This window comes from Mytilus galloprovincialis, chromosome 12, assembly GCF_965363235.1.
Source record: "Mytilus galloprovincialis chromosome 12, xbMytGall1.hap1.1, whole genome shotgun sequence".
NCBI lineage: Eukaryota > Metazoa > Mollusca > Bivalvia > Mytilida > Mytilidae > Mytilus > Mytilus galloprovincialis.
Genome location: NC_134849.1, coordinates 77,555,240 through 77,569,955, shown reverse-complemented (window position 1 = coordinate 77,569,955; position 14,716 = coordinate 77,555,240). Strand labels below are relative to the sequence as shown.

Genomic DNA, 14,716 nt, shown 5'->3' with positions numbered 1-14,716 from the left:
ATTTTGTATATTATGGCATAAAAATCATCTTTGCAATTAGCTTTCTGTAACCGATCACATTGCTTCGTGGTATTTTCATCTCTTCAGTCGGAACCCGTGCAATTTTGACGCTCCAATTGATGCCATGTAGATAAGTGACGTTATCCAATCAAAATGAACGTTACAAACGTTGTGGCATTAGAATTTGATTTTGCTTGATTTTGTCTGTTATGATTGACTTCCCCATTTCAGTAATCTTCTTATACTTAGCTATTTGATATCATTATACTTCACGTTAAAATGCCATATTTTGATTAACTAAGACAAGGGTGTTAATCTTCTTATACTTAGCTATTGGATAATGAAACTGTCGTTGGATATGACCATTTCCTATCTCTGGTGCTATACATTAGGATGTTTACTGGTAACGTAATGGCAATATACATTTAACTTAATGTTTTATGATAGAATGGCGTCTGCTAAATGAAAACCACGTTAGACCAGGAATGTCTTGACTGTGCCTTTGACAAAAGCCCTACACATTGGACACCTCCGCAAAGCTGGTGCGCAGTCGGAACAACTTACTAAATGTCCACAAGGGAGGAAAGCTATGGAGGCATCCAATTCTAGACAAATCTTACACAGACGTTGATCTCGTAGCTGTCTATTTTCTTCAATTAATGACTCCGCATCTGTAATAGTAAGGTTCCAAGTAGAAAATCACTATTTTGAAAAATGATTCAAATTTTAAATCCTGAAGATGTCGTATGATTATTTTGATGACACAGCTAACCAAGAAGGAGTATCTGATTAAAAGTTGAATATAGGTACATCTTTAAATGGATAGAAAGCATTTTCTTGAGTCTAAATATTTTGAAACGTTTTAAGAACCCAGTTATAACAAATCAATAAATATGACTTACCGTCTAAATTTGATTCACTCGAATCATTTATAAGGGGTTCAGGTATATTATTTCCTTGTGTAGTTGCATTAAGTGACAAATCATTAGCAGATGAATCGTTCCTGACTGCATTAGCTGAGTCAGCAGAACTGTTCGGTTGATCATTCTCCAGTAAAATACTCATGATATCAGTTGCTGTGTATGTTCCACCTAAAACAAAAGTAAGATCAAAATACTGAACTCAGAGGAAAATTAAATTGGAAAGTCCATAATCACATGGCAAGTTTTAATGACAAAACACATCGAAAACTGTCATATTCCTGACTTGGTACTGGCATTTTCAAATGTAGAAAATGTCGGATTAAACCTGATTTTATAGCGCTAAACCTCTCACTTTGTTGACAGTTTCATTAAATTCTGTTATATTTACAATGCGTGAACTAAACAGACATAAGAAATATAAGAGTCAAAATATGAGTAAAAAGTATAAAAGATGTGTTTAAGCTTATATGGGTAAAAACATTGACACGTTTATTGTATGCTCATGATGGTTCAATAAATTGTCAATAGTTTGCTGAGACTGTACGCGATGTATTCAATTTGTTTTTGGTTAGTTCTTCTTGTCGATATAATGGATTTCTGAGATACAAGTGAGAGGTTAAGCTAGCTATAAAAAAAATTGAGAATGGAAATGGAATTGGGGAATATGTCAAAGAGACAAGAACTTGACTAAAGAGCAGACAACAACCAGGTGTTATCTACCACTTTCTAAAAAAGGAAATAACTTATATGAGATGTCAGGAATATGACAGTTGTGTTTGAGCTTTGAACTTGCTTCTTGATAAAGATTTTTTCTATTTAAAGTTTCTTTGGAGTTCGTTATTTTTGTTATTTCCCTTTTTACTTCAGATTACTCCCTGAACATTCAATGCATAGAGAAATTGATGTTATACATTCATGCATAGTTTCTGAAGTTGCAATATTAAGAGTAACGGCCCGCTTTTGTATTACTCTCATCTCATTGAGTTTAAGTTTATATATATACCTGGTTTATCCGGTAATAATTGCTGGATAACTCGAAGCACCTGTTCTTGTGTGTATCCCATCTCTAAGACACTCCTGGCTGCTGCTGTATCAAGATAGCTGGAACTGCTACTTTGTTGTGGATTACTGTGTGAATGTAAATGAGGGACATTTTGAGTTGTTTCTGTCTTTTGAAAGGATGTAATTTGGTCACTTTTCTTACTTTCTTCTTTGTTCTTAAATTAAATATTATTCACATGTAAATGTAGAATGAATTTATTATGATTTAAATGATGGAAATGAAGATATTGAAAGTGAATGGTATGGTTTAACTTCCTAGTAAATAAATATCAAGCCTATTTAATTTACTTACCAATTGTTCATGTTTATCTTGAACGGCTTTTATAAACCTATCACCCTTGTTCTGACGTAGGTAAGAGCACTTCGGAAACCATCTAGCATGTTCCACCCATGGATCGTCACCTGCTTCCCAATTTCGAAGTCCACCGCCACAGAAGAAACATCTAGTGTAGTCCTGGTAACCAGCAAACAGGAAACCAGCTGTTGCCATTTGTTTTGGTGTCTGGTCTAAATAGGACGGCCATCCCTGAAAGGAGCTGATTCTCACTTGTAAAGCAGCGTAATTCGGGTATCTGGGATTATCTAAATCGATATCAAATGAAGAAGTGGTATTGTTACTTATTCGGCTTGAACTTGATGATTCATAACAGCCACATGCTCCATGAGTAAGAGTGTTATTCACTTCTGGTTCTGAGAATGTGTCTTTATTGTTATCATCATGTTCCAAATTGACTGCATTCCTGTTTGGTTTCGGTTCCGCGTATCTGATAGTATCATTCCCAATTGATTGAGTTTGCCCTGTTGCTCCGCTTAAATCAATTGTAGAATTTTGCGTTATGGGCCTTAAATTTCTATCCTCAGACAACCCACTTTGTTGTATTCCTATAGATTGTTGTAAAGTAATGCTTGGTATGGAAACAGATTGTGTTGGTATATTTCTTAATCTTGCATCTTGAGAAGTTATGTGTTGCTGTCTATTTGTATCTATAGCAACAGAATTACAGTTTCGAAGATGGGGACATAAGGGTGAGAGTCGTCTGTGTATTTCTAACGGAATATCGCCACGTTTCCAGTTCCGGTATGTTATTCCACATGCGTAACACTGTACGTTATCATCGTTCCCTGTGAAATAAAATCCTGCTTTAGATAGATTACTTACAAATATGTCTACGGTTCGAGGGAAATTGTTGAATGAATGAAGTCGTAGAAGACCATTTGACATGGATTCGTCTGTAGATATTGCACTACCAGAAGATAAGCTATCGAAATACGTATTCAAGGTCACTGGCAATATATTTAGATACTGCTTTGGTAACCATTGAAGCATTAATAAATAGTCTAATAAGTCGAACAGACCCTTGGAACGTTTAGGTGATTCTACATTGATTTCTTCTTCCGATTTCAAGTAACTGTGAAAATTTGAAGAAATCTTTTCGTTCCTTTTAGACTGTGCATCTATCAACGTTTCAACTTCGTCTAATGTTTCTTTAATTATGTGTAATTCCTCTTGAAAGCTGAGGTTCTTAGTATTCGACCTATTTTTTAAGGTTCTTTCATTTGTCTCTGTGTCTACTAATTCTGTCCTCATGGACGGTTGCAAAACCCCTACATTACTATTCTTCTGTTGGTTTAGCTTGAGGTGTATTCGCAATGTACTTGATTTTATTTTTGAAATACTTTGAAGATTTTCTAGTCTATCAACCTCATCCTTGCAAACAATAACACTGGTTGACCTTTTAAATATCTGCGTTGAAGACACTATAGGGTATGTGTTTCTTTCTGAAGCTTTCCTGCCGGCTACATCTGCTGGGAATCCTGTTGAAGATTTACACATGTCTCTTTTCTGTCGTCTCAATTTTCTATTAAAATAAAAATAAAAAGCTGAATTATTATATGTTGTATTTTAATCACTTATGAAAATTATTATAGAATGTGCTTTTAATATTCTGTTGACAATCAACTACTTTTCTTCAACGGAAACGCAATTTCAACAAGTTCATATATATGTCTCACAATGAAATACGACAAGCAACATAATATAAACTAATTCAGTAATTGTAGACAAGTCAAAGCGGCCAAAAGACAAATTTTGTTCTGAACAGTATAAATAAAATGAGATGTGGTATATATAAAGGCAACAGTAGTATACCGCTGTTCAAAACTCATAAATCCATGGACAAAAAACAAAATCGGGGCAACAAACCAAAACCGAGGGAAACGCATTAAATATAAGAGGAGAACAACGACACAACACCGAAACGCAACAGCACACAGAAACGGACCAAGCAACAGACAATACACCACGAGAATAACAAATATAACATCAAAACCAAATACATAAATATGGGATAGACAAGTACCGTGCCACGTCTTATCTCAAAATTAAGAGAAAACAGAAACGACTCAACGTTAAAATGCAACACACACACAGAAACGAACAATATTATAACAATGACCATCTTCCTGACTTGGTACAGGACACTTTTAAAGGGGAATAAAAGTGGTGGGTTGAACCTGGTTTTAAGGCATGCCAAACCTCGCACTTTAATAGCACAGTTCAATATAACATTGAAATGAAAACAAAATATTACAGGACTACAATACAAATAAAAAGCAGAACATATTAGACAAAGAAAAGCATGATTAATAGATAACAAAAAGCATCAGGTTTAAAATTCAATACGCCAAAAACGCGTCTAGTCCACACGAGACTCACCAGTGACGAAAAAAAAATACAAAATTGTACAGCACTGAAGATCTAAAGTTGAAAAGGTTTTGCCAAATACGGCATTGTTTGTATGCCCAGGATAAGAACATTCATATTATATAAAACAATTCACACTATTGCAAACAGTAAATTTTAACAAATGAATATGAAAGAGATATACATGTACATAATGAAACTGAAGTAAAAACTAATTACAGAAAACTGATTCCAGAAAACTAAACCCGAATACATAACGCCCAGATATACAAGACCGAAAGTGAAAAAAGTACAAAGTTGTACAGCACTGAAGATCAAAAGTTGAAAAGGTTTTGCTAAATACGGCATTGTAATATGCCCGGGATAAGAACACTATTATATAGAACGATTCATGTTATTGCAAACAGTAAATTTTAACAAATGAATGTGAAAGATATATTCATAATGAAACTAAAGTATTAACTTATTACAGAAAACTAAACCCGAATACATGATGCCAAGTTCAATACAGCATAATTGCCGAATAGGCAAAACACACCAAATAGCACAGGTATTAGCTACTGTATATTTTAAAGGGGCACTAGCTGTCAAATTCATGGTCACCGATTTGACTCAAATTCTCATACTGAAACCAACTTATTTTCGCGGATACTTTATTTCGCGTTTAGCCCTTTCGAGTCCATTTCGCGACAATTTAATTTCGCGATTTTCTAATTAACTTGATGTTCTTTAATAATGAAAGATCCAAGTTTTACATATTCGCGACGATTTAACTTCGCGATATTTTTCTACTCGCGAAAGTCATGTAAAACATTTATCCAAACTATCAAAAGTCTAAAACAAACAGTTTACAGAGCATGGGGTAGATAATATATAGGTTTGTTTTGTGTGTATTTTAGTCCAGACGCCATCTAATTAACTATCGATTTGACCTCAGATGGCTATATAAGCGATGTGAACATGAATAAAGATATGAATAGATAAGACAAACACGTGCAATTGGATTTTTATAGGTCTGTTTGATTTAATTTTATAGATTAAAAATAGATGTTTCTCATTGTTTTAACCGTATAAGAATGATTTTATGTGCATCGAATTAGTAATCAAATGATTTACCGTAGTTTCACTTTCATTGTTGACATTCCTTTTCTTTAAATAACCAATACACGTTCAATGCATGCGTTGTCAATCTCTAGCTAGGGGTCAGTCATATTGAAGTTCACATGAATACGGATTTTAAGAGGTCGAGTCATTCACTTGCAAGTGAATTACTAATTATCAATGTTTGTTAGCGTAATTTGACAAAATTGAACCTTTTTGACTGCAAAAAGCGAATTGTTATTTCACTATTTCACTTTCATTATTGATTGAACAGAAAAAAATCAAAAAACTTTAGATTTTGTATATATCTCGTATAGCTATATATAGTGCCCCTTTAAAGACGGATCAACATTATTCAAATCCTTCCAAATCACAATATATACACAGGTATATTCAAATATATATGAGGTATACCTTTTTTAATGGGTTGGTAGTTCCTAGATATTAGCCAATATACATTTTAGATAAACGTAGTAAACAAAACCTTGCATTGTTAGCTATGATAGGCGTAACAAAAAGGATAAAAACGTAAAAATAATTAGTACTGTTATATATTCTATTCTATATATATGTAGGGTTGTAAAGGTTAACCTTAAACGTAAATATAAAAAAGATGTGAAATGATGGCAAATGAGACAACTCTGTAAAAGAGACCAAAATGATACAGCAATTTTAAACAACTATAGGTCATGTAATTGTAAAATGAGACATAATTTTCGTTGAATCGGTAAATAAAATAAAAATAGTTGTAATAGAGAAAGCTCGACCAGTGTACGTAGTCTTTCTTCCTGTTTGTAAGGTAAAGTTTGTACGTTCGTATATATAACATATATATGTACAAGAAAAGTATTTGTAGTTTGTGTATATGTCACAATTTATATAAAGTATTTATAATATGTTGTGATTAAAGACGAATCAACATTATTCAAATCCTTCCAAATCGAAATATGTACACAGGTATATTCAAATATATACGGGGTTTACCTTTTTTAAATAGGTTGGTGGTTCCTTCACTGACTCATGTTCATAATGACGAAACAGTAAAATAACCTGATATATATACATATACACTCGAATGACGTATTTCTAAATATAAGTGTGTTATGTCATTGGGGGGGTAAAGTCCGGTGAAAATAAGTTTTTAATATGTTAGACATGGAATTTAGAATGGTTAACAAACGCAATAAAGGTATTAGTTACATAGTCCGTATAACATGGAAAATAAATATATAACGTATCTATCCTTTTTTTTTAAGAGTAAAAGTTTTTGACTTGTTTCAAGTTCTATAGATATAAAGCTGCATAGATATTAGAATGACGTAGTCTTTCAAAATTAAGTGTGATGTCATGGATAGTTTAATATAGACGAAAATTACATGACATAAATAAACAGTAAGCATACAAGTACGTCATACAAAGGTCAACAAGCTATGAAGTGTTTGTTAAATTAGAAAATGGACTAGCTAACTTAGGGAATTTAGAATAACAAACAAATAAAGGTATTATAACATATTTCATTTTGTAAGTATAATCTGGAAAATTAGTATAATTGTTTTACTTTATAGGGACGACATCAAAAGATCAACAAAAAATACTTAAATCAAATCGATGTTGTTGGGGGTTTTTTTGTTGTTTTTTTTTTTTTTTTTTTTTTGGGGGGGGGGGGGGGGAATTGCTGCAAGTTTTGTTTATCCAAAATCGACTTAACATTATATATCCATACTGGTCAATCACTTAATTTTTCTCAAATTAAGTTAGAAGGGGTGGGGGTCAGTGAAAAAAACTATGTAAATTTAAAAAAAAAGAAGCCTATCCTACATTGTTTTTTTTATATCTTCCCTACTTAGGATAAACATTTTTGTCTTGTTCATATATCTCCTATTAAATTCTTGTTATCAATAATATAATGTAATGTTTATAATCAAACGTTTGGAAGGAACGGGTATCGGATCCTCAAGTTCGGATCGATACGACCCAGGGATTCGATTCACGTTATAAACTTACGAGTACAACAACTCGAAATCCATGAACATTTCAGTATAACTTACGATCAATTATAGTCGTAAGATTTTTTGTAAAAAATTAAGAGCTCCTGTGTCTTACAACTCGCACGAAAATTTATCTGCTTTTGGAGAATTTGAAACATACATTTGTAACTATATTTGTAATAATGGTCTAATAGATATAGGAAGATGTGGTTTGAGTGCCAATGAGACAACTCTCCATCCAAATAACAATTTAAAAAGTAAACCATTATAGGTTAAAGTACGGCCTTCAACACGGAGCCTTGGCTCACACCGAACAACAAGCTATAAAGGGCCCCAAAATTACTAGTGTAAAACCATTCAAACCAGAAAACCAACGGTCTAATCTATATAAACAAAACGAGAAACGAGAAACACGTATATATTACATAAACAAACGGCAACTACTGTACATCAGATTCCTAAGTACATAATATGACTTTTTCTAATATCATTCAATTATTCAAAAATAGTTTTAGAAATTTATTATTCAAAACTTAACATCGAAAGCACAAAATTAATGCGAAGACCGATTTTTTCTCATTATTAAAAGGGCAAAGTTCCAAATCCTACAACCACTTGTACAAGTAAACTAAGTTGTTTTCGTTTGAGCCACACATTCTCCTGACAAATGGGATGCTCGGCTCTTACACATTACTGAAGAAAACAAAATATGAAAAAAGTATCTTTATTGCTATAATAAGTGTGTATAGTACCATGTACTTTATAAGTCGTTATACTTCGATCACTCCATTGGCAGTAAGACAGATTGAATGTGTGGAAAAGAGGCCTGGATTATGTGCGTTGTTTAACCATTTGCTAGCGATTTTTAATAATAAAACAAGACAATTATTCTATCTAGATAAGGTGCTTTAAAAATAGTAGCAAACTAAACTTGTGTTGTCTAATTATTTATTATTGGGTACATATGCCGAAAGTCCAATACATTAACTGTTCATAAAAAATCAAAATTATCAACCGTTATAAAATCATTAAAAAAAGTATTTTTAAAAGTGTATCCTTACTTTTGTTATCCAGTAAAAATGTTGTATGGATATTCAACGTATATATAATCAATCCAATGTCATTCTAATACTATTTTCAACTGTTCTAATCTACTTTATTCAGACAGAATTATGTTTACTTCATAGGATCAAATATTTTATATGTTAGCATAAAAAGTTCCTTTAATTCCGCTTATTTTCCTATAACTATTCAAATATCACCCAACCTTAGAAAGGGGTTTTCATTTCTAGGTACCTTTATTACAAGAAACTATATTTGTGAATGTACTGGGACTTTCTTTTGTTTAAGTACAAGGACAAGGAAGTGTATATTTCAGTTTACTACTCATATAAATCCTTTTACCCATTGACAGAAAAAACTTAATATCTTCCTCATTCTTTGTATATTACTGTGGATTCATATATGTTCGTGGGTATCAATTTTCGTGGAATGAGGAAACATTGCATTTTCGTGGATACTTGAATTCGTGGTTTGCCGATATCTGTGTACAAAGCCTATCGAAAATTTGTTATTCGTTGAGCATATGAATTCGTAGTTCACCTGTACCCACGAAACCTACGAAAATTGGTATCCAACGAATAATAATAATTAATTAATTCACAGTAAGGGATTGACGGAATGTCCCACTGAAAATACTGCATGACGCTGTGTTCACCTTTTCAACTTTATTCATAATGTATTCATATAATATCATTAATATGAATGAAATGGATGGTGTGTCAAAGAGACAACTAACCAACCAAATAGCAGAAAACAGTTGTGAAGGACACCAATATATATCATATATCAGTTGCAATCGAGGAATAATATTCTGAATCAAATACCAAATAAAGGCATAAAAACTGGCTGATCTTGGATAAAATGATTAAAATTATGTACGCAAGGCGCGAATTTCGTCTACAAAAGTCTCATCACTGACGAACGAATAACAAAAAAAATAAAGAAAAGCCAAATAAAGAGGCTCCCACAGGATACCCCCCTCAGGTCGCAAGGTCGCTTTTAAATTTGTCGCGAGGTCGTTTTAAAGGGAAATGTACCGGTAAGGTCGCAGGTCGTATTTTCCAACATAGAGGTCGGAAGTGGTTTTTATATTTATAGGGTCCATTTAAGTCATTAATGTGCTTGGGCTTGGTTGTTCTCGTTTTGTTTGAGGCCATCAAGAGATGGCCGTCTGTAAGTGATCAATAAAGTACGAAGTTGAATAACATTGCGTACGTAAGATAACAAATAATCTAATATGTAACGGATATCACATACCACTTATACGAGGGCTTGGTGAGGTGTACAGAATAGAGAATTGAGAATAAAAAGCAAACTGCAGAATAAAGGTCTAATAACATAAAGAAATGAGAAAAATTTAACAAGCTTAAACTGTTGTAAGTTTTATACATATTAGTTTTAATTTGTTGGTGTTAAATTGATTTAAAAAAATCACATTACTCATTAATATATATTAAAAAAAAAAGATGTGTGACTGCCTGGTAGCACTAGTCTAGTGAGTGCCTAACTGTATATTTTCTGTTCGTGAATGAAAATTTGTCACAGAAATTATAACTTAAATTCTAAGCTATTCTACAAAAGGTATTTACTAGAAATTTACACGATTATTTACTATAAAAGATATTAACTATTATATATAACTAGGCATTTACACGATTATTAAGTTTCAAATACAAAAATGTAGTATGATTTATTTCGGGTTGACTTTTCATCTTCTTATCTCTTCCTAGAGTAAATCAAAGTTATGCAGTTGTGAATTAAAGTTGTGATGTATGTAAGTCATGATATATATCAATAATTTTCTGTTAAATGGATGTTAAAACGGATGGTGTATTATCCTCATAAGTACTATTTGACTTTAACTTCTCCTACACGAATGTACTTTTGCAAGTATTGATCAAATTAGGTTACGCCGGTTCCTTTGATTGAATTTATAAAACAAATTTCCAGTTTCTCCTTAATGAAACTAAAGGAGGATAGAATAGTAGCACTTGTGGTTACATGTAGTTCAATATATTTCCTGTTCGTCAAAGCAAAATTTTCAGAGGAAAAGAGATCTAATTTTATTAGTTATACTTAAAAATATAACTTAAACGATTATTAAGTGACAGAAACTGCTATTTCACACAGACGATGATATCAATGATATTATTGTGATCATGTCAATATGTTTGATTCTTTATTTATTGATTCTCCGACTATGATAGTAATCGAGTTGCATTAAGTTTTCCGTTCTGTGTTTTCGTCTGTTCGTTAGTCCGTCTGTCTCGTATCAGAATTTTCGTAAAGATACACGAGATACACAAGATACACGAGATACACCGGATACTTAATATAAGAATAAAATTATATTACTTCCGTTTTTTTCTCTCTATTAAATAAGCGACTAAATTATCCGTGATAAAACCATTGAAAACTTTCGGAGTACCGATATACCATATAATAACATATTAAGTAATGTTGGGTGCTACAAAATACCATATTATACTATACCAAAGAAAGTTCGGAGTACTGAAGACTATATAATATCACATCATTGAATGTTCGTAAGTAATTGACTAAATATATTACCAACTCAAGTGATGCCTTGGACCTTTGAGTTACTGAATAATACCACGCGAGGAAATACTCTGAATTACTGAATACCATATAATACCATGTGGCGGAATCATATAATATCACGTGAGGGAATACTCCGAGTTACTGAATACAATATAATAGCACGTGAGGGAATACTCTGAGTTACTGAATACAATATAATACCACGCGAAGGAATCTCAGAGTTACTGAATACCATATAATACAACGTTAAGGAGTGCTCTTAGTTACTGAATACAACATAATACCACATGAAGGAATTTTCATAGTTACTTAATATAATATAATACCATGTTAAGGAATACTCTTAGTTACTGAATACAATATAATACCACGTGAAGGAATGTTATACAATTACTGTCTTTTGATGAGGTAAATATGCGGTTTTATTGACTTTTGAAAAAAATGATATTCACTGAGGCCGACGGCCGAAGTGAATATCAGTTTTTCAAAAGTCAATAAAACCCCATATTTACCAAAACAAAAGACAGTAATTGTTTTATTCCATATTCCGAGAAAAGAAAATGTATTTAATGACAAACATATACCAAAACAAATTTTTACACGAAACATTTTACCATAACGTTGCATGTAAAAGCGCGTGACGTTTAGCCCGGTGAATAACACTTTCTCAGGTGAATATGCTTTTTTATTCAAAATCCAATTCATATAGAGAAACCTACTAAAATAATTCCAATATAGAATAATCATAGTTACTGAATACAATATAGTACCACGCGAAAGAATCTCAGAGTTACTGAATACAATATAATACCACGTGAATGAAGCTTAGAGATACTGAATACAATATAATACCACGTGAATGAATCTAAAAGTTACTAAATACCATATAATACCACGTGAAGGAATCTCAGAGTTACTGAATACAATAAAATACGACGTGCAGGAATCACAGAGCTACTGAGTACAATATAATACCACGTGAAGGAATTCTCGGAGTTACTGAATATAATATAATACCACGTGCAGGGATCTCAGAGCTACTGAATACAATATAATACCACGTGAAGGAATCTCAGAGTTACTGAATACAATATAATACCACGTGCAGGAATCTCAGAGCTACTGAATACAATATATTATCAAGTGAATGAGGCTCAGAGTCAATGATTACCATTAAATACCACGTGGGGGAATACTCTGAGTTACTGAATACAATATATTACCACCGTAAGGAATCTCAGAGCTACTGAATACAATATAATACCGCGTGAAAGAATCACACAGTTACTGAATACAATATAATACCACGTGCAGGAAGCTCTTAGTTACTGAGTACAGTATAATACCACGTGAAGGAATTTCAGAGTTACTGAATACCATATTATACCAGGCGAAGGAATCCCAGAGTTACTGAATACCATATAATACCGCGTGAAGGAATGCTCTTAGTTACTGAATTCAATATTATACCCCGTGCAGGATTCTCAGAGTTAATTAATACCATATAATAACATGTTAAGGTATGCTCTTAGTTACTGAATACAAAATAATACCACGTGAAGGAACGTTCATAGTTACTGAATACAATATAATACCACGCAAAAGAATCTCAGAGTTACTGAATACAATATAATACCAAGTGAATGAATCTCAAAGTTACTAAATATCATATAATACCACGTGACGGAATACTCGGAGTTACTAATATATACCAAGTGAATGAAGATTTCAAGATTTCAAGATTTTATTGTAAAGCAACGCTCAGACACATATATGTGTAACATGAGGTACATATATACAATGATAAACATGATTTATAACACAAAGGTAACATTAAAAAAAAACAAAAAACAATAAAAAACAGAGTTAATAAATACCATATAATACCACGTGAAGGAATCTCAGAGTTACTGCATACAATATAACACCACGTGAAGGAATCTCGGAGTTACTGAATACAATATGATACCACCGTAAGTAATCTAAGAATTACTGAATACATTATTATACAACGTAAAGGAATCTCAGAGTTACTAAATACAATATCATCCCATGTGAAGGAATCTCAGAGTAACTGAAGACAATATAGTACCACGTGAAGGAATCTCAGAGTTACTGAATACAATATTATACCACGTGAGGGAATGCTCGGAGTTACTGAATACAATATAATACCACGTGAAGGAATCTCAAAGTTACTGAATACCATATAATACCACACAAGATCATGCTAGGAGTTACTGTATATCATAAAAACCATACATTTAAAGGAGTGCTAGGAGTGTATACCATATAAAACCACGTAAAGAAATGCTCGGTGTTATTAAACAAAATGCCATACCACGTGGGGGAATACTCATAGTAACTTAATAAAATGTTATACGCCAGGAAGGAGTTCTCGGAGTTATTGATACCATATAATAGAACGTGAATGAATGCTCTGAGTTACTGTATACAAAATAATAGCATGTGATTGAATGCTCAGAAGAGATGAATACATACAATCCCACGTTTAGCCTGCCTGCTTTGATTTATTCTAAAGCATATAATCTAATATCAAAGAATGCTCGGATGTAATGAAAACAATATAATACCATGTTTCTGCTTTGAATTACTTTATAGCATGCATATGATGTAATTTCTAGGAATGCTCAAATGTATGCAAGCCCATAGTTACTGAATACTGTGTAAAAGAGGGACGAAAGATACCAGAAGGACAGTCAAACTAAAAAATCGAAAATGAACTGACAACGCCATGGTTAAAAATGAAAAAGACAAATAGACAAACAGTAGTACACATGACACAACACAGAAAACTAAAGAATAAGCAACACAAACCCCACCAAAAACTAGGGGTGATCTCAGGTACTCCGGAAGGGTAAGCAGGGTAATAGATTACATAATACCAAGGAAAGCTCGGAGCTTATAAAAACGATATCGTAACGCATGAAGGATTGCTTGGGGTTACTAAATATTATATTATGAAACATAAATGAATAATCGAAGCTTTTGAAAACCATGTAATACGACACCAATGAAAGCTTAGAGTTATTGAGTACCATGGTATACCCTATTTGAAAAAAAGCCGTTAAGCTTAAAAAAAAATATATGCTAAGAATACTTAAAAGTGAACAAGCGGGCATGAACATAATATTAACCCATAAATCAATGTTATTTTTTAAACGTGCTTTATACCATTATTAATGAATCTCTTAATTTCTTACCCAGCTTGCCGTGATCGGAACTTGGTTGTTTCTTTTCTCTACTTTAACATGTTTAATGCCAAATGTTTTTATACAATGTGTATACGTAAA

General features: G+C 32.6%; 1 protein-coding gene across 4 annotated transcripts in view; it reads right to left on the bottom strand.

Moving 5' to 3' along the window:
• Window positions 1-14,716, bottom strand: part of LOC143054902 (baculoviral IAP repeat-containing protein 7-A-like) — a 28,094-nt gene continuing 13,378 nt past the window's right edge. Inside the window, exons 1-5 of one of the 4 annotated variants that reach the window (XM_076227997.1) lie at window positions 6,775-6,809; window positions 2,278-3,844; window positions 1,927-2,140; window positions 903-1,091; window positions 1-671 (exon numbers count right to left, since the gene is read on the bottom strand). In XM_076227997.1, the coding sequence (XP_076084112.1) occupies window positions 475-671; window positions 903-1,091; window positions 1,927-2,140; window positions 2,278-3,819 (2,142 nt within the window). In that variant the 5' untranslated portion in view covers window positions 3,820-3,844; window positions 6,775-6,809 and the 3' untranslated portion in view covers window positions 1-474. Of the gene's footprint in view, window positions 672-902; window positions 1,092-1,924; window positions 2,141-2,277; window positions 3,845-6,774; window positions 6,810-14,716 lie in introns of those variants that run through there. The other 3 variants (XM_076228002.1, XM_076227999.1, XM_076227998.1) reach the window with 3 other exon arrangements.